The sequence below is a fragment of the Lagopus leucura genome, unplaced genomic scaffold (assembly GCF_019238085.1).
Source record: "Lagopus leucura isolate 7727_CA_CO unplaced genomic scaffold, USGS_WTPT01 Super-Scaffold_100002, whole genome shotgun sequence".
NCBI lineage: Eukaryota > Metazoa > Chordata > Aves > Galliformes > Phasianidae > Lagopus > Lagopus leucura.
Genome location: NW_024962263.1, coordinates 5,214,260 through 5,239,720, shown reverse-complemented (window position 1 = coordinate 5,239,720; position 25,461 = coordinate 5,214,260). Strand labels below are relative to the sequence as shown.

Below are 25,461 nucleotides of genomic sequence, written 5' to 3'. Positions count from 1 at the left end.
TTTTGTCATATCATAGGAAATGTGTAGAAGAATAAGTTGGAGGTTATAGCTAAATTCTACATAAATTTCTTCCTAAGGAGTATAGGGGAAGTAGCAGAGCCAATGGATTTTCACAGGGAAGTCATGCTTAACAAAAAGGTGAGTTCCCTTGGGATTTCTTCTATGACCATAGGTAGGAGAGAAAACACTATTTGCTCGGATTTCAGCAGTGTTTAGAAAAGCAGAGCTTTTGGTATGCTTCTTGCCCTTCAGCCCCTGCTGTCTCATAAAACTTGCCTTTTTTTTTACGAGAGACTCTTTGTTCCCAAAAAGATAGGTGCAGTTTTATGAGAGATATTAAAAAAAAAAAAAAAAAAAAGGCAGGTAAAAAGCATGTATATTTAATAAACTGGTTTAGCTCTTGGAAGTGGCAAAAGCATAGACTTAAATACTCCCAAATTACAGAGCACCTGAAAAAAAATCCTTATGTCAACAGTGTGGTTGTTTTTGAGTTCCCACTATATCCTAACTTTGGGATTGTTGAATTTAACAACCTCTTGCACAGTGGCACATGTTGAAGATATTCTTTCAAGGAGGTCATTGTAACTGCTCTCTTCTCTGCTTTGAAATTGATTGAAGGATAAGTTCATGTCGTACCTAAATTCTAAAGAAAGGTACGAATCAGTGGTGTGCTCTGGCTCTGCATGTTAGTCCTACCTGCTAGGTGTCTAGGGAACACAGCCCTGTCATTGGCTGTAATAGCCATAAAAGTAGGTGCCTCAATCTTATCTCATCTCTGACTTTCCTGTGCATGACTTCAGAAATCATAGTTAAAGCAGAAAGGTCTGAGCTGAAATGTATTATTAAACTTCCACATTCCCCCTCTCTCACCTTTTGCCTCCCACCAGAGATAGAGCCACGCCAGGCTAAGGCAAAGCCTTCACCTAGGAGGGTTGGAGGTTGGAAGGAATAAAGCTGTCTTTTAATATTTCCAAAATAGGGCAGCTAAGAGCTTGAGGCAGGACAGAAAAAAACCACTAGAAATGGAGAAGCTAAAACAGCAGGCACATTTTTTTCTTATGACAAGGACAGGTTGGTGACCTGTTCTGTTCCAGAGAAAGTTTCCTGTGTTAGCTGCCAGCATGGTTTTTCCCTTTCAGTTTTTAAACTGATTCCAGTATCTGGAATCATTGCAATTCTAGGTATGTTACCAAAACGCTTGGTTAAAAGTCAATGAAATGTGTCACTTTGGGCACATGGTCAAAAGGAAAAATGTCTGTGCATGTCCGTGCCATGCTCTGAAGCTCCCTGTGGGCATATATGATAGAAAATAAAGTCATTTAATCAAGCCTTGAGTTTTTCCCATGCAATCTTTATATATATGCTATGAAAGAGCAAGACAACTTTGCTGTCTCCTCTTGCATCTATAAATTCTCACCTATTGCCTGATCCTCAGAAGACTCATGTAACTCCATGCCTGTATGTGTTATACGTGAGCTCAAGAGCAAGGCAGGCTGTCTGGTTTCCTTCTTTTTTTCCAGCAACTCCTGAGGTAGCATAACAGCTCTTCTTGTCATATGGAGGGTTGGGGTCTATGTGCACTGCTTTATGAGCCAATGACTGGCTCATTCTCTTCTCTTGCCAGGGGAGAAGGTCAAGGGGAAGAATGATGATGGCCTATGGGTAAAATACTCCTAATGCTTGCCGGTCCCAAGACTAGTTGCACTAACACTCCAGAAACGTGCTGTCAAAGCCATCAGCCTTGACATGTAAACCAAGATTTCTGAGCACCCCAACCACAGCTGTCCCAGATGGGTAAAGCAGGCTGTCTTTGTGCTGTTTTCTGCTGAGGCTGTGTTTCTTTCATCTAGCACTTAACTTGGTGAAAGAGATCTTGTTGGATTTTGTTAGGAGATGGTCTGCTGTGCCAATGTATTTTAATGATTTGCATTTTGCTTTATTCAGAGCAAGATGACTGTAAGTTACCTCACCACCTTTTTTTGTGACTGTCTGAGACAAATCCATCTGCTTTCAGATCATAATGATTGTAAATGTTCAGTAGAGAGTGCAGCATCACACTCACTATTTTTAATTTGAAAATAAAAAGCTCATTAGATTTATACTTACTATTCTTTTAAAATAATTTAACTCTGTTTATTTCACTACAAAACACCAACTACTAAAGTTTTAGTATCTTTTAGCTGAGGGGAGTAACAAAGATTTCAAGCCTGGTTTGTTGGAGTGTGACTTGCATACCAAGTCAGATCTGTAGAATGATAGGGTTATTTAAACAAGAAAAGGTGTAATCCTGGTTTTATTGCACGTATTCTGAGAAAATCTTATCTGCACTCAGACTATTACATAGCTCTGGGGTTTTGCACTAATGTTTAGTTTCTAGCATCGTTTCTGTAATTTTATAAATACACACATATATGTAGAATAGAGATTCTTTTTGTCAACATGAAGCTAGCACAAATGACTTTTGAGGGCAGAATGCCCCTATAAGATAGGACCCACGGAAGAAAACTGTCCTTAGCCCAGGACATCAGGGTGTCACGCTTGCAACTTCCAGATAATATGTATATCTACTGTGCAAAGTCCTGTTTTGTTTTCAGCATTGGTTATGTTACACATCAGTGTCTGTTCTGCTTGTGAAACTGTATCTCTTGCATAGACCTATACAAATACTTTTGTTTGTGTGTAGGAAAGCAGATAATTGGCATGCGCACCAATAAGAAATAAGAAAGTTTTTTACACAACCTGTTTTTACTTTGTGTCTATGGAAAGCAATTATTTTTCAGAATATTTCCTATTAGTTGGAAAAACTATGAATGAGAGTAGTGACAATTCGTATTTTGGGTTTTTGTTTTTCCTTGCGGGCTAATTGTGATTCCTTATCTCCAATTATATGGGTCATTCCAAAAGTAATGCCTCCTGTTTATCTCCATGGAAACTCCAACAGCTACATAGAGCGCAGGAATGCTGTTTGATAAAGCAAATTCTCAGCTACAGAACACTTTTTTTTCAACATAATCACCACCACCATTAGCTGAGTGTTTCCACCAGTGATGAACAAGAGCCTGCATGCTGTGCTAGTAACAATCTGCACCAGCAGAGCTGACCTGCTGTCACTGTCTCCATGCTGAAATGTACCACCCACCACCTCACTGTGCTCACATCCACTGTTTGGTCTCCATAAGCATTCAGTAAGCACAGATGAATGTCAATAGGTGCCATTTTTTCCCACATGGAGAAATTCAATTCCACACCTTTGCTTCATCTTCACTTCCATTTCAGGTGCCTGCTCCTCTGTTGCCATCTGCCACGTGGTAACAAAATGTAATGGGATACTGGCAGGAAAGTTCAACCTTTACTGCCATACCACCAACGTGAGCCTATGACACTGTGGGCCAACACAATAAAACAGGCATTACTTTTGGAGCAGCCTTCATATAAGGAAACTGTGTTAGTTTTACACTAACCCAGTGTTTTCATTTGCTGTTAATAGTATTCTTTCTGTGGCACGTGGGAGACCATTGCAGGGGTCAAACTATTACTTTTTTACCCAACTATGTCATAAATTAATTAGTAATTTTGTTAACACCAATGTGGCTTAGTCATTTTGTAAGCATTTCAAGTAGCTGCAAGGATGACACAGCAATGTTAGTAATTAACTTTTCTCTCCGTCTGGCGGTTAAATGCAAATTCACTGTGAGGCTGTGATTTGGCATGTATCATCGCAGAGACTCGTAGATTCCCCCACCTCTCTGCCATAAAAGTGTCTGTTAAATGCATCCAGAAAATTAATCGGGCTCTCTCTGTTTTGTGCCTTGTGCTACTGTTCATTGAGGAAGAAATCAAACGGTGTGAGGGTTCAGTGTCTGCCACGACTGGCACTGTGAGACATTCCCTACTTGTGTTTTTTTATTGGTTGGCTCAGAAAGGAGATCAGTCAATGTGAGTTAAGAGATGTAGGCATTTCAGCTGGATAGAACTTTTAGCATGACTCATAACACTTTACACAATTAACTTGCCAAGAAAATGTGCTTCTACAAAACTGTGAAGCACTTGGGCTTGAAGTGCAGCTGGAAGAAAAATCATTTTGATAGAAGAGTTCATAACAGTCCAGCTGAGGATTTTCGGCGGCGGTGGCGGAAAGAATCATCAGCATTGATCATCTCACATCCTTACAGCTTTAGTTCTGGCACAGTGCCATGGCACCTTCAGCTCTCCTTTGCCATAAAGATCCAGGATAGGCAGCATAGAAGCAAATACAGAACTGAAGACAGAAGCTTGGGAATACCAGCTGCCCACAGAGCTTCAGGAAGTGACTGTCCTCCATACAGACACAGGGAGCACTGTTTAGGATTTGCTATTCTCGAAGTGCAATGACTGGTATGATGGCATCTTAACATTTTCCAGAAAATTAAGTGTCTTGAGGAACTCTCCTGATGTTTCTCACCAATTTTGTGAAGTTTAAGGGAAATCTGCAGTAAGCAGTTTTGCATGTTTGTGTAGTCACGTAACTTCCATGCAAAGATATACTGAGTAGGAAACCGAATTAAAAATATGATGTGATTTTTGCAACTGAAGCTTTCAGAATTTATCTGCATTTTAATGGACTAATCTAGTTTTGTTAATTTAGAAGAACAGCTCCCCAGATACAAACAGGACTAACCATATATCTGAAAAGATGATTTGTCTTTACTTGCAGTTGTTTTCCTTGGCTGGTGGAGGCTACCGCAGTGAAGCTTGGTTAGTTTTACTACGCCAGCAGAGGGTACCAACCAGATGCCACTGTGGTCTGCTCCCCCACTCTACTTCTGAACCCATCACCCTACCATCTTCCCTACACCTGCAAGAATGACTTGCCTTCTTCATCCTCCCTCTCTCGCCACTTTCCTCCTTGAGATAACTGTCCTTTTACTATTGATGTGCTGTAATGCTGGACACGGGAGCTGAGCAAGAAGAGTTTTCTTGCTGCACTTCATCTGTTGCCTAATGAGTACCTGTGTGATGAGACACAGTAGCAAAGGTAGCAGCTGCAGGAAGAAAATACAGGAGCTGGAAGGGAGAGAGGGAGAAGAGAAGGGATGTAGTGAAAAAGTGGTAGGGGCTTAAGCAATTTCATATTGGAACAGAAGATGGAGGAGAACAAACCACTGTAGAGCACTCCTTTTCAGTTATGAACTTGGACACACACATTTTCATGACTGCTCTGCAACCCAAAAAGTAGGTCTGAATTCCAAGTGTTTGTTGAGTACTGTCTGGGATTGGTGACTGCTGAGGATAAGTTACTGCTATAAAGTGCTCTACTTGCTTAAGTGGCGAGGTTTGTGGCTCTAGGCTGCCTGATCCAACTGATGATTACTGTAGGATCAGCGTGGTCCCACATGCTGGAGTGGCTGGATACTATTCCCTTCCTGCACAGAGAAAAGAATTACACTGATGTCAAATTGAGAAAGATTGTGCTCATTCCAAAGGGGAAAGAGTGGATGTAAATTCAAACAAAGCTGTAATGTTGAGGTGTGAGGAAGCTGAATTAGAGCTATGCAATCTTTCTGCCTTCTCCTTAAATTCACCTGATGCAGCATAATTGTCTGAAAACAGGTAAAAGCACAGCTATGAGCTTCTGCAAACCCCTGAAGAAATGCCTGTACCTCAGTCTTCACAGCCAAGTATTGAAGGCAAAATGCCAGCAAGAATTGCATGAAGTACAAAGTAAACTTGTTTCATAATTTAAAGAAAATTATAGATTAGCATCTCTACTTGCTTCTCCCCCTGTTTTTCTGCACCCGCTGCACTCTGGTGTGTCTGTACTTCTTATTTGTGGGTGTGGTACATTTCCTACAGCAGGAAAATTTTTTGGGAATTTGGTGCCATGATATGATACCTCCTCCTGCTTCATTGCATCCACAGGATCAGAATACAGAACTGCAGTATTTCCCACCCCTCTTGCACATCTTAAAGTGTCAAAATGTAGTCTTGTGAGAATAAACTGAGCACAAGCATCATTGCTAAGCACTCAGATTTGAAATCACACTGGCACTGCTGAGTTTAGATGATTTGCTTGTGAAGAAATCACTTTTAGCCCACATTTTTCACAGGTGGAGATAAGCAGAAGTTGCAGTGTTGAAGGCATCGTCCTCCGGTAGTGGGTACAGATCGTACAGACTGCTATCCTGAAACAGGTTAAATGGCAATTGGGCTGTTGCATCTATTGCGTTACCTCTTTCAGTTTTATCTCGCTGGGGCACAGATGGGAGTTACAAGCAGCACGGATATCCAGATAAGAACGTAGGATATGCATTGGCTGGAATCTGACAGGGTTGAAGAAATCACCTGCCGCTGAATTGAGACTCAGATGGGAAGTAGGAAGTGCTGTGCTCAAGCTTCCTGTATAAATAAATGCAGCTTTCCCACAGCTACTGCATACAAGCTGTGACGTGCTTTTAAGATATAATGGCAGCATGCTCTTAATAGCAGGGAGGAGATTATTTATCAGAGTGGCAAAGGAACTGAGAGGCAAGTCCTTCTGCAGTCCTACGAAGTGCACAGCTGTCAGATACACGGAGAAGAGAAAGGGCGTGTGAGAGGAATCTGCCTCTGCTTCTGATTGCAAGCTGCAGTGGTTGTGACATGATTCTTGGGAGCGCTGGAGTGTGAGTGAAGCTATTGAAAAGTCAAACAGCTGGGACTGAATACTACTCTCCTTTCAAGGTATGTTGGAATACAGCTTGCTTTCTATTTTTCCATTATAAGCAAAAGATAATTAAAAAAAAGCAGAAAACCAAAGATTGCTTATAATGGAAGAAAACAGAAAAGGCTTTGTTAATAGACAAAGTAAGAAACAGAATGATTAAAGGGCTAGAATAAATGTTACTTGTGGTTTGGTTAAAATCTAACCGTGTGGTTCTTAGAACTGAGGCAAAAAGGAGATCTTGGAGTCTGAATGATTAAAGATACAGAAAATCAGACATAAAGTACTCGCCAGAAGGATGAAATTACTTCTGTCAGTGTAACTTTTAAAGGAATATGTGTATGAGGGGGGTTGAAAATGTTGCAGTATTAGAACATACAGCTGTGTGGAAAGCAATTGCCAAGATGGCATGCTATGTCATATATCTGTTCTAGCTTAAACACAAAAACTCACTTCATACTGAAGATACAGCTTGGGCTAGAGGGAGCCTGAATTCAAAATTTAGATTTCCTTCTGCTTTAAAGCCATTTCTTCTGTCCCAGCATTGTGCAGCTGGTGTCGGGAAGGAAAAACATTCTGATCTGTGTTCTAAGCATTAACGTACACTTGTAATCTGCTTGGGGTCGTAGTTTTTTAGGTAAGCACTTAGCAAACATGCAATACCTTGTTTCCTAGTAGGCACTATTTCTTCCTCCCCCTTCTCCCCCCTTTCCCCCCCCCCCCCCCCGCCGACTAAGAACAGAGAATAGCATTTACTGGTATGGCACTGCTTTCTCTTTCTCTTTGTAGAGCTTTCCCAGTACAAAGCTTCTTCAGTAATGATGTTTCACTGTGATTTACAGTAAGTCTGTATTTTCTGTAGTAAGAAGGCACTCTGCTCCTAACTGTCTGTGACAATATCAAATATCCTCCTTCAGAGAGCAGTGTAAGTAGTAAAATATTTAGGATGATGATAGTTAAGGAAACATCGCAGGCTGACTCCCATCCCCTTGGTAAATAGTGAATGCTTCTAAGAAATACATTTCAGCAGATAGAGAGGCTGTGACTGAAATGCCCCTGTGCAGCCTTGCAGCCGGCTGTGAGCAGGCACAGTAACGTGATATGTTTGGCTGCCCTCAGCCTCAAGGGCAAGTGGTCTTGGTTAAGGACAAGCACTGCGTTTGGAACACCAATATTTCTGGAAACAGAAGTTCCAAAATGCTGTCCTTAAATATTTTCCAAAACAAATCAGTCGGCCTGATTCTCCTGCCATTTAGGACTTGTCTGTGCCTGAAAATGAGTGGGTGTACGGGTTGTTGTCATAGCATGAAAGTGGCGGAAGCCCTTCTCGTGGTGAACGTGGGCTATTTTGGAAGAAATACAGTACGTTGATAAGGGGATGGCTGTAGTTATGATACTGAAAGTAGTGCTTTACATTATGGACTAGGAAGAATGTGTTTGCAGAGCATCTAAAGCTCTGGTAAAGCTATGGTAAACTGGGAGGTATTCCTTCAGAATAAACTGGAGCAATTCCACAGCCAAGTCAGTATGATGAGAATCAGACTTGTTTTCTCCCATGCATCTTAACTGTGCAGTGAGGATATTTAAAACAGTGTTGTCTGCTCATAGAAGTACATGGAAACCTCCCTACACTTCATGTAGGAACAGCATTTGGCAACTAGATCGAGTTTTGTACTATATCCCGTGTGCTGCTTCCTGGCAGTCATTCTTCTTTCCTGCAAATAGTGATACTTTGGTGATTGTGTTTGAGCAGAGCATAAGTCAGTAATATAAATAGCCAACAATATGGAAATGTTCCTCTCTAGCTGGGTTTTTAGGTTACGCTGTATTCTCTAAAAGCTTCAGAAGCTTTCTAAAAACAAATAAACAACGTGGAAGAGATTATTTGACCTTTCTTTTTTGCTGGAGGAAGAAAGCATCCACTTGACCTTAATAACATCTTCAGTTTAAAATGCAACTATGGAAAGCAGCAAGTAAATTGACAGAAAAACAAGTAGCACTAATACTTAACCAGGTTCCCAGTTCATTGGTATACTACTGAAAGTATTTATTATATGAGTCTGAGTCTTGTGCCTGTAACCTGCTCTGCCCAGACCTTTCAGGGATTTTTAGTAGTGAGACCCACTGACGGGTATTGCTTTGGTGTGTGGTTTAAAGAAAAAGGCAACAGACTGGCTGTGCCTCTTTGTGAGTGAGTGAGTTTTCTTGAATATACCTGAAACTATGCAATGCAGATAGATTGCACATATCAGACCCATAAATATCTCCCGGACTGGTAGTATTGTGAAATCTGAGACTGTAATTACATCTCTAGGCCCATGGATCACAAGCACACATGAACAAAATACCATGGCAAGCTGCCAGTGTCACTGTTAACTGAGTCCACTGGACCTCCTTGCATGTACCCAAGCATACACTGCCTTCACGTTTGTGAGGCTGAACCTGTCTTTTTCCTCTGCCTGCTTGCTGAAAGGTGACCACAGTTCCCTTCTCTCCCCTTGGCTTTCCTGTGCCACAGCCCAGTCCTGTGTAATGCACTTCACAAATTCCCTTCGTGACCCAACAGCCAGGAATAGCCTTACATTCATTCCATCTCAAAATTAATCATCTTTTTGTTTGTGAAGGGTAACATGGAACAAAACCAAAAAGATCATAAGGGAAAGATAGCATTGTTAGTCAGCTCAGCCTCTATCATGTTGTATTTCTGCTGAAGCACAGCTGAGCTTCAGTGCTCAACTGTGAGCCTTGACAGAGAGAAGTACAGGTCTGAGGGCCATCGTACACAGCAAATTTACCCAGTCCTCAACAAATATTTACAGAGGTGCTTGTGCCAAATAACATTGTGCTGATCAGTACAAAAATAGTGTTCAGTAATCTTTCTGTGTCTCTTGTAAATGGTTTCAACTCAGTGGGAATGGAGTGGGCATTGCATTCACAAAGTAGATCATTGCTAGCAGTTCTTAAAACATTAATAATAAAAAAAATAAAGCATCTCAAATTACACTTCCCACTTAAGTTGGACTTCCCCAACTTCTCTTCTTCCAGGGAGGAGCAGAGGTCTGAGTGGAAATTTCAGTACCTGAGATCATGACTTGTTTAACTGCATTGTAAACACACTTTCGAATAAAGGTGCCTATACAAAAAAATATTTTGTTGATGCTGTTTCCTAGGTACCTGGGTATGTGTAGGTACTTCACACAATGACATTTGTTCTCCGTATCTGGTTCCTTTTATTCTATTTTAATAAAGAAATTAGATTATGGATTGCCCCAGATCTATGTGGGTTTTTTTTACTGTGTTTCTAGGGGAATCTGCTCAGCCACCAAGGGAAAATCCATTGTTTAAGCACAGGAACAAAATGGTGTTTTAGTTAGAAATGCTATCAAGTGGCCTGATTCTTTGAATGTCCTTGGTGCCTGCAAGTACAGTTCTGACTTTGCTGGAGTTTGGGCCGTTCTGTGAGCATCCTTGTGCCCCTTCTTTCTGATGGCTCAACATCTCTATTGTCCAAACTAGTGCTGGGCACAGCAACTGGGGCCATGGAAGTCAGACTTGAGAGAATGCTTAGCTCCTCTCAAGTGAGGTAGTCTCAGACACGCTTTAGTCAAAAGGCAATTTGTTTGAATTGTATTTGTATGAAACCTAATGAGAAATTTTGTATTCTTCTGACAGACTTCAAAGGCCATAAACAAGGGCAGTTGAATGAGTTGGACTGGACTGAACTCTAGAACCGTGACTTGATATGTTTAGGTTTTGGTCTGGATGTGCTGATCATGGAAATCACAGTCAGCATTCTACTGTGAAAGATTCCAGCTTGTGCATGTGGTTTTATACATGATAGAACGCATCACTTGTATGGATTTTCTTCTGCATTAGAGGTTGTTGTAGACACAGCAGTTATGGGGAGTTGTTCTATGTGCTTTTTGTCTGATGGAGAGACAAGGGGCGCTGATCAAGAGACAAACAGTACAAAATTACTTTTAACTAGAAGGGAAAAAATACCATTTTACTGTTGTGCTCATGTTCCTCCTCTTTAATTGAGAATGTTGCTATTTGTCTGTGTCTGTTGCAAGCTTTTCTGCCTTTCACTTTGCTATAATAATGAGGAGAGAAGGAAGAGTGTAAGACATGAGTCATCCAAAGCGTGGACTCTGCCTAGGTCTGCAACAGAAGCTTTGATATTCATGCTTGCGTATACAAAATACTGTATCCTCAGACTGTCAATGAGAAAATGTGCAGATCTGAAAACCTTCACGTGCTCTGTTTGCAAAAAGAAGGAATATATTGCAGTAGAAGAGCTGTCTCCCTATGTTCAGGGGCTTAAAGAGGTCCCCAATGGCTGCCTACACTTGCACTTTTATGTACTATATATCAGTGTGGCTTAGGGGTGAACTCCTTGCTGATGAATATACAGCTAGAGATCACTCAAAAGTGAATGCTGTAAAACCCCATGTACGTAGAAGGAAAAACACATTTTATGACAGCTAGCATATAGGCTGATCGTTTGCATGCAAAGAAAATTCTGAGATTGACTAGAAGCTGTGATGTACAGGCTGACACTGGTTATGTTTGAACTGTATATACGAACGTTCATGTGTTCTGGCTCTTCTTAATTTTGGAAGCATTCAGGTGGGTGGATGTGGGGAGAAGATGAAGGAAAACAAGCTGGTATCCCCTGCCCCTTCACCCCCCTCCAAAAAAAAAAAAAAAAAAAAAAAAAAAAAAGGGGTGTTAGCCGGGGGGGGGGGGGAAAAAAAGCTGACCCTGTGGGCTGCCCAGCAGTGCACTCACTTGAAATTTCTCAAGCAGCAAAATCTCGGTTAATCTCTGATCCTGGAACCTGTCCCAGTGGAGTTTCCCCAATTTAGGACTAAGACGACATACAGAGGGCCAGCAATAACTTGCTCCGTGAAGTTTCACACAATGGAGAAAATGCTATCTTGAGCCCTTCACACCTCTTCACATTTGTGCTGATGGGTTCAGTGGTGAAGAGTCTCCATCACACTCTCCAGGGAGGGTTTGTGGGAAAGAAAATCATGCCCTTTGCCTAGAGTGGAGTAAGTGTATGTAACATCTATAAATGTATATAACATCTAGCTAATGCTGCTTTAAGGATGTGTGTTTTTTATACTGGCCACTTGCAATAAAAATATTGCAAACACTCAAGTAGTCAACATGGTTTGACCAATTTCAAACCCCTTGCTGACATAGCCTCTCTCTTCTTGGCATATTGGGCCAACAAATGAAAGAAATAGGCACCTATGGGAAGAGGAGTAAAGAAGGAGTTGAGATGTATTCCCATACTTCCTTTTCTTGATTATTTAACAGAGATGACAGAAGACCTTTTTGAAGGGCATGGTCGTAATTAAGGCCATCCACCAGAAAGGTATCCTTAGAAAGATTTTTAGAAGATTGTCATGCTATAGTATAGCAAGGCTATGAGGTCTTTCAGGGCTGTGTTATTAGATGTACATTGTTTGGAGTGTTTGGGAGGCTTTGGAAGGGCAGCTTTTAACTATCACTAGTTGCTTATCTGTGCATTCATGAACAGGCCTTCTGGAGCCATTGGCAGCATTTTCATTGTCAGGGCTTTGACTTTCTGGGTAGGGTAATGTAGGGACCAGCCAGTCAGGTACTAAGGTTCTTAAGGCTGAGATCTGTGTTTACAGCTTTCTGTTCTCCTTTGAAGTTATTTCCATAATGAAAGTTGAAATTTGGAATTTAAGTGAGGAATGCAACAAGCAGACTAGAAAAGAGGAAGAGCAAATGTGGACATTGAGAGAACTAGAAGAGAGAAGCTCAGACAGGGATTGCCACAGGAGCTTCTTTCCCTTTCTTGCCTCTGCAGATCTGGCTGGAGCTGTACAGCTCTCTGTCCTTCCCTCACCTCCCATTGCAGCTGACTTTGGTAGGGTTTGATCGTTGAGGACCTGGCAGAGATTTCAGGATACACTACAATGAGATTGATAACCAGCTATGAGAAGAAATGTCAGTTACTTCAATAAATGCAGGTGTTCATTGCAAAACAAGCTGCTCTCATATTAGATTCCCAAACCTCCTCTATTACTTCTTAATGATTCTGAATTATTTCTTATCAAACTATAGCACAGTGAGTACGTTCTCGTGTTGTTTTCTTAAAGTAAAGTGTTGTATTAACTACTGTGATTCCCACAAGGTGTAATCTTTGGACTAGATCTCAGTCTTTGATGCCTGTTACTCTTCCCAATGTTCTATGTCATTGAGACATTCTTTGGTTGAAGGTAGTTTTCAATCCTTTATTGTTTTTATCTTAGTTATCTTGAACAGCATGTTTTATTTAGAATAATACGCAGCATATTTGACTGAAAGATTAGATAGAGGGCAAACGAAACCTTCATTGTGTTTGGTTTTACTCGCTGAGCAGGCACACAAAAACTGTAAAAGGAAAACAAACTTGTACTTTGATTGTCCTTTTGATGTAAATCCAAAATTGTGTGAAAGTACTTCTTGATGCTCACAGTAAACAAGATGGCAGGACCATAATCTTTCAAGTTTGCAGGTGTCTTGGCCTCACAGAAAGAAATGACTGAGGTGTTAAAGGTATCATCTTGTTGCAGGCTCTGAAAAGAAAGCATTACTCAGATCATCTCTTCTAAAAATAAATAAGTAAACAGATGCCATTTTCTCAATATATGACGTTCAGTTGATTTCTTCAGTATGCAGCGTTCCTACAGAGCTCGGTGGAAGATCTTTCATTGTTGTGCTCAGCTCAGGTGTTTTTTGCCTACTGGAAAATTCTGCATGCTTGCCTTGGCACTAAGAAATGTTTTGCTGTCACCTTCAAGGCCTGGCTGTGAGTCGTGTCCCTACTTGCCTTGGATTGCCTGCTTTGCAGTCGGACGCTACTCCCTGCACGCAGCCTTGGCTGCTCTGAAGGAGCAGTCTGCAGGCAGAGGAGCCCAGCAGCTCACTGATTTTCTTCTTAGAAGAGAGTTTGCTATGACCAAACAGATGTCGTCGGCCCCTCTGTCAAATACAGTTCTACTGCTTTAACATCATGAATTTACAAATACCTTCTGAAAATTCCTTGACCTCAGAATAGGCCAATGTCACAAATATCTTCTGAAAACTATCTGGACTGTAAACATTCCATTTCAAGGATTTAATGTATCCCAAGGTTTTGTTATCAAGTTAACAAAGATAAACCGTGTTTTTTTTTTTGTTTTGTTTTGTTTTTCTCCTGTGTCAGAGTCAGATTGTTGCATTTGACTTCCTATTCCTGTTTTGGCTGATACAAACAGCTAGCCAAGTTATCAACCCACTTGACATCCCAAGGGTTCTATTCCTTTTTACTTAGTATGTTGTGGTTTCCAAAAACCCTCACATGGTCAAAAAGGAAGATCTATCATTTGCTTTTGACATTGATGTCATGAAGAGTGGGGCTTTTTTTAGTAGTGGAGTATTACCTCTTGACAACAGGAAATTCAAAATAAAGGACGCCAAACTAGTTAGAATGGAAATTCCTTGTAGCTTAGCATTGGTAGACATTGCACAGTATCATTAAGAATAGGGAGTGTCATTTAGATAAGCTTTGGAGTCTAATCTTGCGTTGGTCGCTAATACTTGAAATTCCAGTTGGCACCATTTTCTTGTTCTGATGTGTTTTGGAAATACTTGGAAATGTTTGATGCCACGTTTGCAAGTGCTTTTGTCTAGCTGCAGTTTGTGCTGTTTGAATTCAGCTTCACAGTGTGTAGGGTGAGCGTGAAACATCAGGAGAGTCCTGCTACTAACAAGCTGCAGGACCAGATATATTGCCATGGCTTGCTATGGGCACCCTGAACCATCATGCTGCTTAGGCAGAGCAAGCTCAGTTCATCTGGGTCACCCTAAATTGCTTGCCTGAAGGCCTCCAGCACCTGAGTCACAGAATCATATAATATAATGAGTTGGGAGGGACCCACAAAGACTACCAAGTCCTGACTCCACATAAGACCACCCAGATGTTTTACAGTATTGTCCAACATGGAGTGCTGACCACTGTCCTGGGGAGTCTGACCACCCTCTGATGAAGAGCTTTTTTCTAGTAGCCAGGCTGAGCCTGCCCTGCTGGCTTAGTCCAGTAGATGTGATGTGGGGAGCTTGCTTCCTAGCCTGGCAGTGTTGATGGAGCTGTCTCCTCAGCATCTGTTCCATCCTTGTTCCAGCAGAACACGATGAAGGTGGTGGCTTCTGCAATGCAGTGATCTGACATCATCATCCCCCCAGAAAGGCTTACTTTTGTCCTCATGGGGTCAGTGAGTTTTGCTGTTGCATGGCTCCTGACTGTACTGAGGAGAGATGAAGATCAGAATTCTGCATTATTTCTTTTTCAGTCTTTAGAAGTGATTGGGAAGTATCACAGTACTACAACACAGTATTGCAGTAGAGATAGTGTTACTGAACAACTGTGCCCTCAAAGGGTTGTGGAGTGTAATGATTTACATATGCTCTAATGATGTTTTGATTTACTAGAATAATTTGAAACTTTTGTGTTTGTGTGGGATTGGGGAAACTGTTCAATATGTGCTTTAGGCATCCTAAAATCTAGTATAAAAATACCTTACAGGAAGCAGGATGATATTCTGAGTTAGTGCATTCTGTCCCTTACTTTTGTGTGTGTGTATGAAAGGCTTCCCACTCAGTATATCCTTTACAAAATATGTTATATATTTATGTTGTGGTTGCTAGCTTGCTATGGTGATACTCTATACAGCCAATACTTCTTGAACAGCAGCTCAAGGGCTTGCTTTTTCCCTGACTTTCCAACAAAAACAAGTGATAGAAACTGCCTTCAGTGTGTTCTCATGCAACATACAGAAATTTACTTAGGCTGCTTGATTTTAAAACAGAATTTTACACTGTCTGAAGTATTAAACATCTGACTTCTCTCAGTCTGTGCTCAAAGAGTACAGATACTGAAATGTTTTTGTTCTCTCTAATACTTCACCTCGGTAGCGTATCATGGTATCCAAAATGGGTTTTCCTTGTGCATGCATGTAATCAAGTCATTGGCTTGCTTGCTTGTATTAAGGCACAGATGTATTATGGGAAATCCAAATGCACAAAAAATGTATTTTAAATTAGACCCTACATTCATGGATCTGATTGCTGACTGCAGTTTCAGAAAAAAAATCAAACGCTTGTTTGACTTGTTAATAATCACATTTTAATAAGGCAAACACTGAGACTTTTTTTTTACATAAAAACACTTAAGCATATGATGAAGCGTCCGCCTCGAAGATGATGGCTTTCTGGAAGTAGAGCTTTAATCACATGTTTTATAACCTTCCTTAGCTGGTACTTGATAAGTAGTGCTGTGTGGACTAGATTGGTAGCTCTGTGTAGGCACTGCATATCAAAAGAGGAGATGATTGCATTGTGGTTTAGCGGCCAGTCTATTAGACCACAAAAGCAATAGCATGGCTTGATTCAGACCAATCTTTGTGCAGAATCACGGAGTTCAAAAAAACTACCCTAAATGCAAATTTTTTGAATAACAGTGCCCTGAGAGAGTTGGGACAGCTAAGGACACACAGCCAGAACTGGTCAAGATGATTGAACAACTTTGTTGAAGTTGATGCTATAAACCATAGAATCGTGGAATGGCCTGGGTTGCAAAGGAGCACAGTGCTCATCCAGTTTCAACTCCCTGCTGTGTGCAGGGTCACCAACCAGCAGCCCAGGCTGCCCAGAGCCACATCCAGCCTGGCTTTGAATGCCTGCAGGGATGGGGCATCCACAGCCTCCTTGGGCAACCTGTTCCAGTGCCTCACCACCCTGTGTGAAAAACTTCCTCCTAATATCTAACCTAAACCTCCCCTGTCTCAGTTTAAAACCATTCCCCCTTGTCCTATCACTATCCACCCTCATAAACATGTAACACAAACTGTTTCTGACACCTGTCTTCACATGTCCTAATTTCACAGTGATCTGACTCCATTATCTCAATGCTACTGTTAGATTTTTGAAATCTTCTATGATGATCCTTTTTGTAATGGGTGGAGTACCTCAAAAATCTCTAGGGCATGAGAAATGCAGCGCTTGCAAACATTTCTCTAATAAAGTTTGATAAATACCTGGAACACTAAATGGGAATTTTACAGGTGCTGTCAGTTCTGTCATTCTGTTACTGTTTTTTTGCAAAGTGGGGAGGCATTGTTATGTGCTGGGCCCACACCTGACCTTAAGCCGAACCCCAAACCTCTTTGTGATCCCACCTTGTACATGCACGTCCACCCTTCCTTGGGAGCTGGCTTATGGCAAGCCTGGGGGCGAAGCTTGGCGCAGACAGGATGTCAGGGTTCTTACCCTGTCTCATCATCTGGGCAGCAGCCTGAAAAACATATAAAGGACCCTTTTTGTCCTGTGAATATTTCCTGCAGCAGCTTGTTCATTTTGGTACTTTCCTTGGCTTCCTTTAAACTCAGCATTGAGCTAAAAGCATAGAGCTCTGCTAACTTCAGCAGAATTGCTTGTAAACGCAAGCTTTGAAGGAGCTTCTCTAAGAACTCTTGTTGTTATTGGATACGGCGTGTGAAAAATGAAAGGGTGATTTATGGCACTGAATACAATCCATTCATTCTCCTCCAGTACCAGTGAGGAAACCTTTCATGATTTTGCATGATGTTTCTAAGTGGCAAAAGTCACACCCACACACATCTTTTCAGCTAAATAGTGACTTGGTTGCAGGTACACAGATCCTGATGTCGCAGTTCAGGAGACTGCCTGGCCTGCTTGTGCTGTCACTTGCACAGAGTAACTTTTGTTTTTCCAGACTGGTAATCTTGCTTTGAGGCAGCTGGGCAGACTTACCTGAGCCTCTGTATGACTGTCACAGGAGTGTTACCTTTTTCAACCTAGGGGTTGCAGACTGTACTCAAGGAAAATCAGTTTATTGCCAATTAAAATAGATTCGGGTGGTGAGAAACAAAACCAAAACTTTACACACCACTTTCTCCCTACCCTCCTTTTTTCCCAAGCTTGCTTTCACCCCATCCCCAAGTTCTCTGCCTCCCCCCAGAAAGCGGCACAGGGGCTGAGGGGATTTTTATCATGAGCTGTAATAGCTCTTCTCTGCACCTCCAGTTTGACCAGTTTGAGTCAGTTTGACTGATCTGTGCTGGTGCAGAATTTAGTCTAGTCCTCTGTTTTAATGCATCCCTGAGATGTGTTTTTCTTTGCTCCACAAGATTTCATGCAGCCTCTGTTGAGAGAGACTTTCCACTTTTATTTCTGGTAATTTATTTTTATTACTATAACATAATAGAATATATTCACATATATATTTTTTATTAATATAACCACATATGGAATGCTCTTTTTCAACTTTGTCCTCAGCTGACTGCCTCTTCCTCTGCAGGACAACATTCAAGATGTTTTGTTTTCAACCTAAATTCTTTGCAACTTGTAATTACAGTAGGAATTTTAATCCACTATAAGGAGTGCTAATGGATGTGCAGTAAACTAATGACAGTCTATGGAACTGGGCCTAGCAAAGTAAAAGCTATAAAAATTTGGAGGAACTGAGCTGGAACTTCAGAGCTGTTCCACAGTGGATGGAAAAGTCAGTTCTGACAGTGGTGCTAAAGCTGAGGAGGTGGTTTGAGAGCCTGGAAGAGGACGATGCATCCTGAAGTGTTGGAAAAGGAGGAGTAGAGGGTGAGAACAAGAGGAAGACAAGTGATTTTTCTCTCCCCATCATTTCCACCGACTATTCTGATTGTGGAAATGAACTACCCTCACCAGGCCTGGTTTCTCTTCAGAGCCCAGTTGCTGCTGCATGGGCTGTCCTTTGTGATCTTTCTTTCTGCATGCTTTTTGTGGCAGCCATAGCAAAAGTAGCAGTCCTGGTGGGCAGAAGCAAACTGATTAGTTAGGTTGCTTGGGGAAGAGGAGCAGGTTGTGTACATGCCCTCACTTTGCTGGACATATTTTCAGATACTAACAGGGTAGCTTTGCCTGTGCCAGCCTGACCTGGAGAAGAGCTTATGGATGGGCTGGCATGGAGGGAGAGCAGCTGCTGGTGGCTGTGATGCCTTCCCCAAGATGCTCTGTAAGCAGGCTGCATGGTTGTGCTCATAGCTGTAGTTCTGGCTGCTTCATTTGCTGAACTGTGTTGGGGTTAATGAGGTTGTGGTGAGGTGAGCCAGGGCTGTGCTGGGGGCTGGATGCTCTGATCCTCCAGCTTTGCTTTCAGTCATTTACTGGAGATTTCCACAGGGCGCTCTGCATGTGGAGGTGAGTAGCTTACCTTTATGGATGCAGCTGAGTAAACGTGTTGCAGTTCTCCCAAACACTGAGATAACGTCTAACACGTAGTTCTAAATAACAGGTAGTTCTTGATCTGCCGTAGCGTTTCCAGTGACTCACTGCTGCTTTTTTTTCCTCCTGTTGCAGTAATTACAGAAGAGTGTTGCAGTTTCTGACTCAGAGGGAAGCTTCATTCCAAGGCTTCTGGCCGTGCAGGAGTTCTAGCTCTGCAGCTGTATGGAGTGTGTTGTGGGGACTGCATGGTAGAGACTGCAGGTGGAGACTGAGCCAAAAATAATGCAGGCACAGCACATATCTTGAGCAGTGATTGCAAGACATTAAAAGGAGGATTTTCTTTGGATTAGGGGCCAGAAACTTGGTTGCCAGAATCTTGGCTATGACTCTTGTGTCTCTCAGACAGGCTGCTTACAGGAAAGACATCCCAAGAGATACATCTGATGGCTGCTCTTCCAGACTGGAAACTAAGGAGTGAAAAAGTGTGCTCCACCCAGATCTATTGTGGTTGCATAGCTTTTGAAAGGAAATGGTCTTCCTGCAGACTCATAGGAACTCTGGACAAGAGCCTCATGGGGCAGGCATGGCAATGGGTCTCAAACGTGTGCCATCTTGTGGGATAGGAGCTGTGGGGCAAGGTTTCAAATGTGTTGCCTCTTCTAGCTCCATGAGCACAATCGTTTCTTCTTCTGGGGAGAAGTTCTGCAGATATTGCAAGCTAGTGCACTGTGTACACATGGACCAGCTGCAGCTGGCATGACCGCTTGGGGTGCAGCAGCACAGCAGCAGTGACATGCTGCCAAATGTGACCTGACAGCCCTGCCGTGGGGACACATGAGGCTGCAGGGGAGGGAAGCACAAGTGGACCACAGGGCTCACATCTCCTCTTTGCCTTGTGAGATGTCAGAGCTGACAGGCACACGGACAAGTCTCGGTCCCCTGTTGTTTTCATGTTCACACAGCTTCCATTTGTAAAGTGACCTCCTAGATTTGGTGGTGCTGCATTGTCACTTTGTGCTGGTGCAATTGGCTGTGTGCAGTTGGCTTCCAGCCCTCTGCTTCTCAGAAATGTGTGTGAAGGCCTTCTTGCCATCAGATAAGTGTATTCAGAGGCAAGTCTGTGGAATTCAGACCGTGTTTCTTGGAAGTGGCAGTAAGTGCTCGTCACAAAAATACCATGCTTATGAAACAAGTTTCATTGTATTTAAGCATGATATTTCTGTGAGGTGCACCATTCCATTGGTGCTTCTCTAAGGATAGGAATTTCTTCCCCAAGCTCTGGGGATATGGTTATTCTGAGCATCTCCATGTAAGTGTGCACTTAGTTTAAGGCTCACAAAACTCATTTAGATGCCTAGGAGCCCTGCAGAGTTAAGTGGAAGAGCTGCATGGTCATGGGTTGGATATAAAAATACTGTTGTGTGCGATATAAGTAATGTCTAATCTATGTGATTTGTGTTTGATTTGCTGATAAGTGCCCTGACTGATACATTTAATGCCAACAAGGTAAATCTCTGACAATGCAGTCCAGTTCAGGTCTTTTGGGGTCCTGGGCTCTCAGGAACATTCTTGGTAAAATGTCTTGAAGCACGAGACTAGAAGCAAGATGACAGTACATTTAGGTGTGTAGGGGCTTTCATGAGCTATAAGTTCTCTCTTCAATGAGAAGTAACTACATGGTCTGTGGGATGCTTCAGCTCTTGATTTCTCTTTCCAGGCAGAGAGGACAACTGATGAGAGAATGGGCTCTGCAGGGAAGCCTAGCCCTGACACCATGACAGCTGACAAGTCAGAAGCTGGAGACTTAGCACTGGAGCCCCTGCTCACTTGCAAGCTATGTCTCTGTGAATATTCCCTGGATAAGATGACCACTCTGCAGGAATGCCACTGCATCTTTTGTACATCGGTAAGATTTAGCAGCACCTTTAAGTTACAAGAGCAGAGTAATGGAAGATAGACAGAACTTCAAGATGGGACTGCTTACATCCTGCTAGAAGTGTTACCTCTGCTGATAGGGGATGCTTTCCTAGAGCATTTGGTATTAGTCTCTCTTGCTTTGTCTAGAAGATTTCTCTGTTATTCTGCATTTAATAATATGCAGCTTTAACAGATGATCCTGTAGCATACAATAATAATAAATCCCGGTAGTAAATAGGAAAAAAAGATGCATTTTAAGACTATCAGAGAACATACACATTCATTTCTTCTGAAGCAAAAGTCATCCTATGACTGTGGTTTTGTTTCCCTGTTATTTTCTGGGTAGTCATAGGCCTTTTTTTCCTTTAAGTCTTGAATGTAATTTTTTTAAGGGCAATCAGAAAACCTAAACAAAAATTAAACTTGGCCTATTGAACCTTTGCCTCTGCAGTCTGTGCTGCAGAGAAATCGCCGAGGTCATGCATTGCCTATAGTTGTCAGTGAGGATTTTGCACCCTGCAAATTCAGATCAAATAAAGCTGGTGGAAGTGATAAAGGCTGGGGTTGAGTAAGCTCATAAAAGCCTTGCAGATATTAGTGCTCTTCTGGTTTCTTTGTCAGCATGGGGAAATGAATCCAGTTTCTCTGGCAATAGTGACTTTGATGTACCTGACTAATGAATACTGGAAGCAGGTCAGAAGTCACAGTACAGAAGGTTTTGGGTTTTTTTTAATATCTCCAGAATAAAAGTGTTTATTTTTTGACAACAGATTGCAGGTAAGCCTCAAATAAGTACTTCTAAATTTTGCACTTGATTGTTTGAACTCAGAGAAGCAAAGTGATGTTATGAAGCAGGATAAAAATAATAGAATGGCTTATTTTGGAGGGGACCTTAAAAATCATCTAGCTCCAACCCCCCTGCCATGGGCAGAGTTGCCACCCACCAGATCAGGCTGCCCATCCAACCTGGCCTTGAACGTCTCCAGGGATGGGGCATCCACAGCTTCTCTGGGCAACATGTGCCAGTGCCTCACCATCCTCAGACCAGCCTCCACCTGGACATAGAGCTGTTGAGAACAACGCTTTGCCTACATCCATCCAACCAATTCTTTGTCCATCTGATAGTCCAGTCTTCAAATCCCTATGTTTCAAGAAACCAGGATAAGAGTGGTTAATTGCATTTTCAGCCTGAAATTCATGTAGCGTCTTTTCCATGCTGACTTCCACAAGACATGCCTAGCAGGTAGATACAAAGGAAGATAGAACTTTAAATTTAAAACTTGGAAGCATTGATATTTATAAAGCAGTCTCACTCTTCTCTGAGAATTTACTGACTGATTTACTAACATTAGTAGCAGTTGTCTCTAACCTGAGTATTGGCTGAGCAGAGTAATCCTCTGGCCCTAGGAAAGGGAGGTCTGCTGAGTACTGTACCAGGCAGAGCTGAGTTCTCCACTGTTCTTAAAGGAGAAATCAGTGACAACTGGGTATGGCTGCTGTTCCTACCCATCCTTTGTTGATGCTGAACCTGCCACCTTGCATGTGTACCTTATACTTGGATGGTAGCATGAAGCATGTCCGCCCTGAACTTGGCTTTAGGACTACCATTACAGAGTGCAATCATGGTTGTTTTGCATCTGTGCTGACTCTGTATAAGGCTAGAGTCAGCCTTGGGTGAGTTTTGAATGCAGCTGGGTGAAGCCTTTAGACAAGCTCGGTGTATATGAGTTGGCTTAACATGCCTTTGTTGTGCTTATGCTCTGTGTCTACCCCTTGGCTGTTGTTGCCTGTTCACCTCTGTCTTTCACAGTCACTTCTCACTTGTCCTGTGATCACCTTGTCTGGCTGTGATACCAGGGACAGGTAGAAAAGGAGCATCTTTTATGTGCTCAAGCGTTCTGTGATGAGTTTCTGCTCTCTTCTTATTTCTGTACCTGACGGTGCAAAAGATTGGACATGGGCTGTGTCACTGCCTGCAGAGTGCTCTGTGCTTTCCTGCTGCCTTTCCTTTTGCTCACTACGTGTGCTGAGATGGAAACAAATACAAGCAAATACCAGCATATCTTTGCTCCCAGAGATTCCTGTGTGCCCACAAAGAAATGCCATGCTATGTAATGCAAGGAGGTACACTGAACTTCGGTTCAGAAATGTTCCTGGAGAGATCAAGGGTTTCAGAAAGCACTGAAAGATTTTGTAGTGGTTATAAGGAGAAAGGAAGTTGTAAGGCACTTATATAGAAGCAAGATGTGTAACAGAGGAAGGCTGTTTGATACCTCTAGCACAGATGTAGTTGATAATCTGTGTCTGTATTGATGCAACGGAGACGCATAGATCTTACCTCCTTCAACAAAGAGGTCTCTGTCTTTTAACCTGCTTGTATGCTTTTCCATCTTGAAGAAGATACCTTCTTAATGCAACATCTGTCTTAAAGGCTGTGTGAATGTTAACCTTGAGCTGTAGGAATCTAGCCCGTATTAGTTTTTGAGCTAGCAGAGCTACCTGTTTGCATAGCTTATTTGTACTTTTTATCACTAAGGTTAATTCTGTAGATCCATGAACAGTATTAAATTTGAAATTTAATAGAAGAATACTTCACGTGGACATAGGATGTTCAATTCTACTAAAATGAAGCCACTAGTTTGGTTAACTTTTGTTCTATTACATATGTGGCTTTTTTTTTTTTTGCCAAGTGCACTGATAGTTCTCTGTCTATGATTGTTTTTTACTACAACACTTTTGATCTTGGGAGCAATTGGAAATTGTTAATATATAAGCATCTGCAGGGGAGAGATTGTATCTCCTTTTCATTAGACTTCGTATACAGCTACTTTTTTCAGCTTAGATACCCTTGTAGTAAACATTATATCTCAGACAAGCTGTGTTCTTGCCAAAGTAAGCTTTATTTAAGGAGGTGTATATTTGCATTTTGGAGGAAGGTTGCAATTAAGACAAGAGCTTTTCACGTAGCCATTTTTACTCTGCTTGTTCAGAGAAGAGAAATCAGATGGCTTTGTATGATACAGTCGTCTCATTTGGTAGGCCAGTCTGAGAAGACATCAACCTTGGATTTCTTATCATTTCATAGAATGTCTTGGGTTGGAAGGGACCTTAGTAAAGATCATTGAGTTCCAACCTCTCTGCTGTGTGCAGGGTTGCCACCCACTAAATCAGGCACCAGCTCAGGCTGCCCAGTGCCCCATCCAGCCTGGCCTTGAATGCCTTCTGGATGGGAACCCACAGCTTCTCTGGGCAGCCTGTGCCAGTGCATCACCACTCTCTGAGTAAAGAATTTCCTACAAACATATAATCACAACCTTCCCTCTTCATGGTTTAAAACCATTCCCCTTTATTCTGTCATTATCGGGCTTTGTAAAACATCGGTCTGCCTCTTGTTTATACTTGTTTCTTCTTAATATCTAACCTAAATTTCAATCCTTTCATTTTAAAACCATTCCCTTTTGTCTTATCACTATCTGCTCATGTGAAAAGTCGGTCTCCCTCCTGTTTACAAGTTGCTTTCATTATTGGAAGGCTGCAATGAGTTCTCCGCAGAGCCTTCTCTTCTCCACACTGAACAAACCCAGCTCCCTCAGCCTTTCTCTGTGGCACAGACCTTCAGTCATCTTCCTGGCCCTCCTTTGGAAGGCCTCCAACAGCTCCATGTCTTATTGTTGCAATTGGTGTGAGACTCCACTGACATGTAAGATGAAGCACTCCTTTACACACTGCATGCTTTGGAAACAGCTGTAGTGTACATCGTGGCTTAAAACTACATCGTGCAAAACTTCTGACATCCTTTATATTATTCAGATAACTTCCTGTGCCCATTAAAGCTTTGTGGAGTGCCATGCTGCAAACACACGTTATTATAAATGAATATACATATATAATATTTTGCAATATACATATTGCTTATGCCACATACTTTTTATACCATACATCCCATTCAGAAAAGAGAGCGTCTCATCTGTTCTCAGTACTGCTTGTCTTTTTATCCGTTTTATCTTATCAGTCATCCTTCTTGTGCGTTTGCAGGATATCCTTCCTGTCTACAGCATCTTGTGCTTGCCTTGTCTTGAAGCCTTTTATTCCTTGGAAGCAACCAGCTACACAGGTCTTTGCTCCTTTGGTCCCACTGCTCACATATCTACATAAAATGATTATTCACTGTGCCTGGCTTTGCCATCAGACTGTTATGAAATTCAGAATTTTACTGCATTTCTGCCTGAATCCAAAGCAAAATAATATTTTCTTATATCCTGATTAGCTTACAAAACTATACATTGCTGTACGTGGACAAGTGTCAGAAGTGCTCTCACAGTTTGGTTGCTCTTAACAGCACTGCTGTTAGGGAGAATGTGGTTTTGCAGGGGTCTGTTAATGTGTTAGCTTCCTCCGTCCTCTGTTCTGTTTGGTTTTGTCTTTCCTCTTTTTCCTCTCTCTTTCTGAAAACCACAGGTTTCTTATGTGAGCCAGGTGAGCAATTCCACACTATAGCTTCACCCTCTTTACATCAGGCAGTGGCTTATATCCGTCCTGTGTCTTATTTACTGCATCAGGTTTTGAGATGCATAAAACAA

At 42.0% G+C, this 25,461-nt stretch overlaps 1 protein-coding gene across 5 annotated transcripts in view; it reads left to right on the top strand.

Moving 5' to 3' along the window:
• Positions 1 to 25,461, top strand: part of RNF144B (ring finger protein 144B) — an 86,393-nt gene that overhangs the window by 28,368 nt on the left and 32,564 nt on the right. For 2 of the 5 annotated variants that reach the window (XM_042869555.1, XM_042869558.1), the window contains exon 2: positions 20,682 to 20,870. In XM_042869555.1, coding sequence (XP_042725489.1) covers positions 20,706 to 20,870 — 165 coding nt within the window. In that variant the 5' untranslated portion in view covers positions 20,682 to 20,705. Of the gene's footprint in view, positions 1 to 6,188; positions 6,700 to 20,681; positions 20,871 to 25,461 lie in introns of those variants that run through there. The other 3 variants (XM_042869556.1, XM_042869553.1, XM_042869557.1) reach the window with 3 other exon arrangements.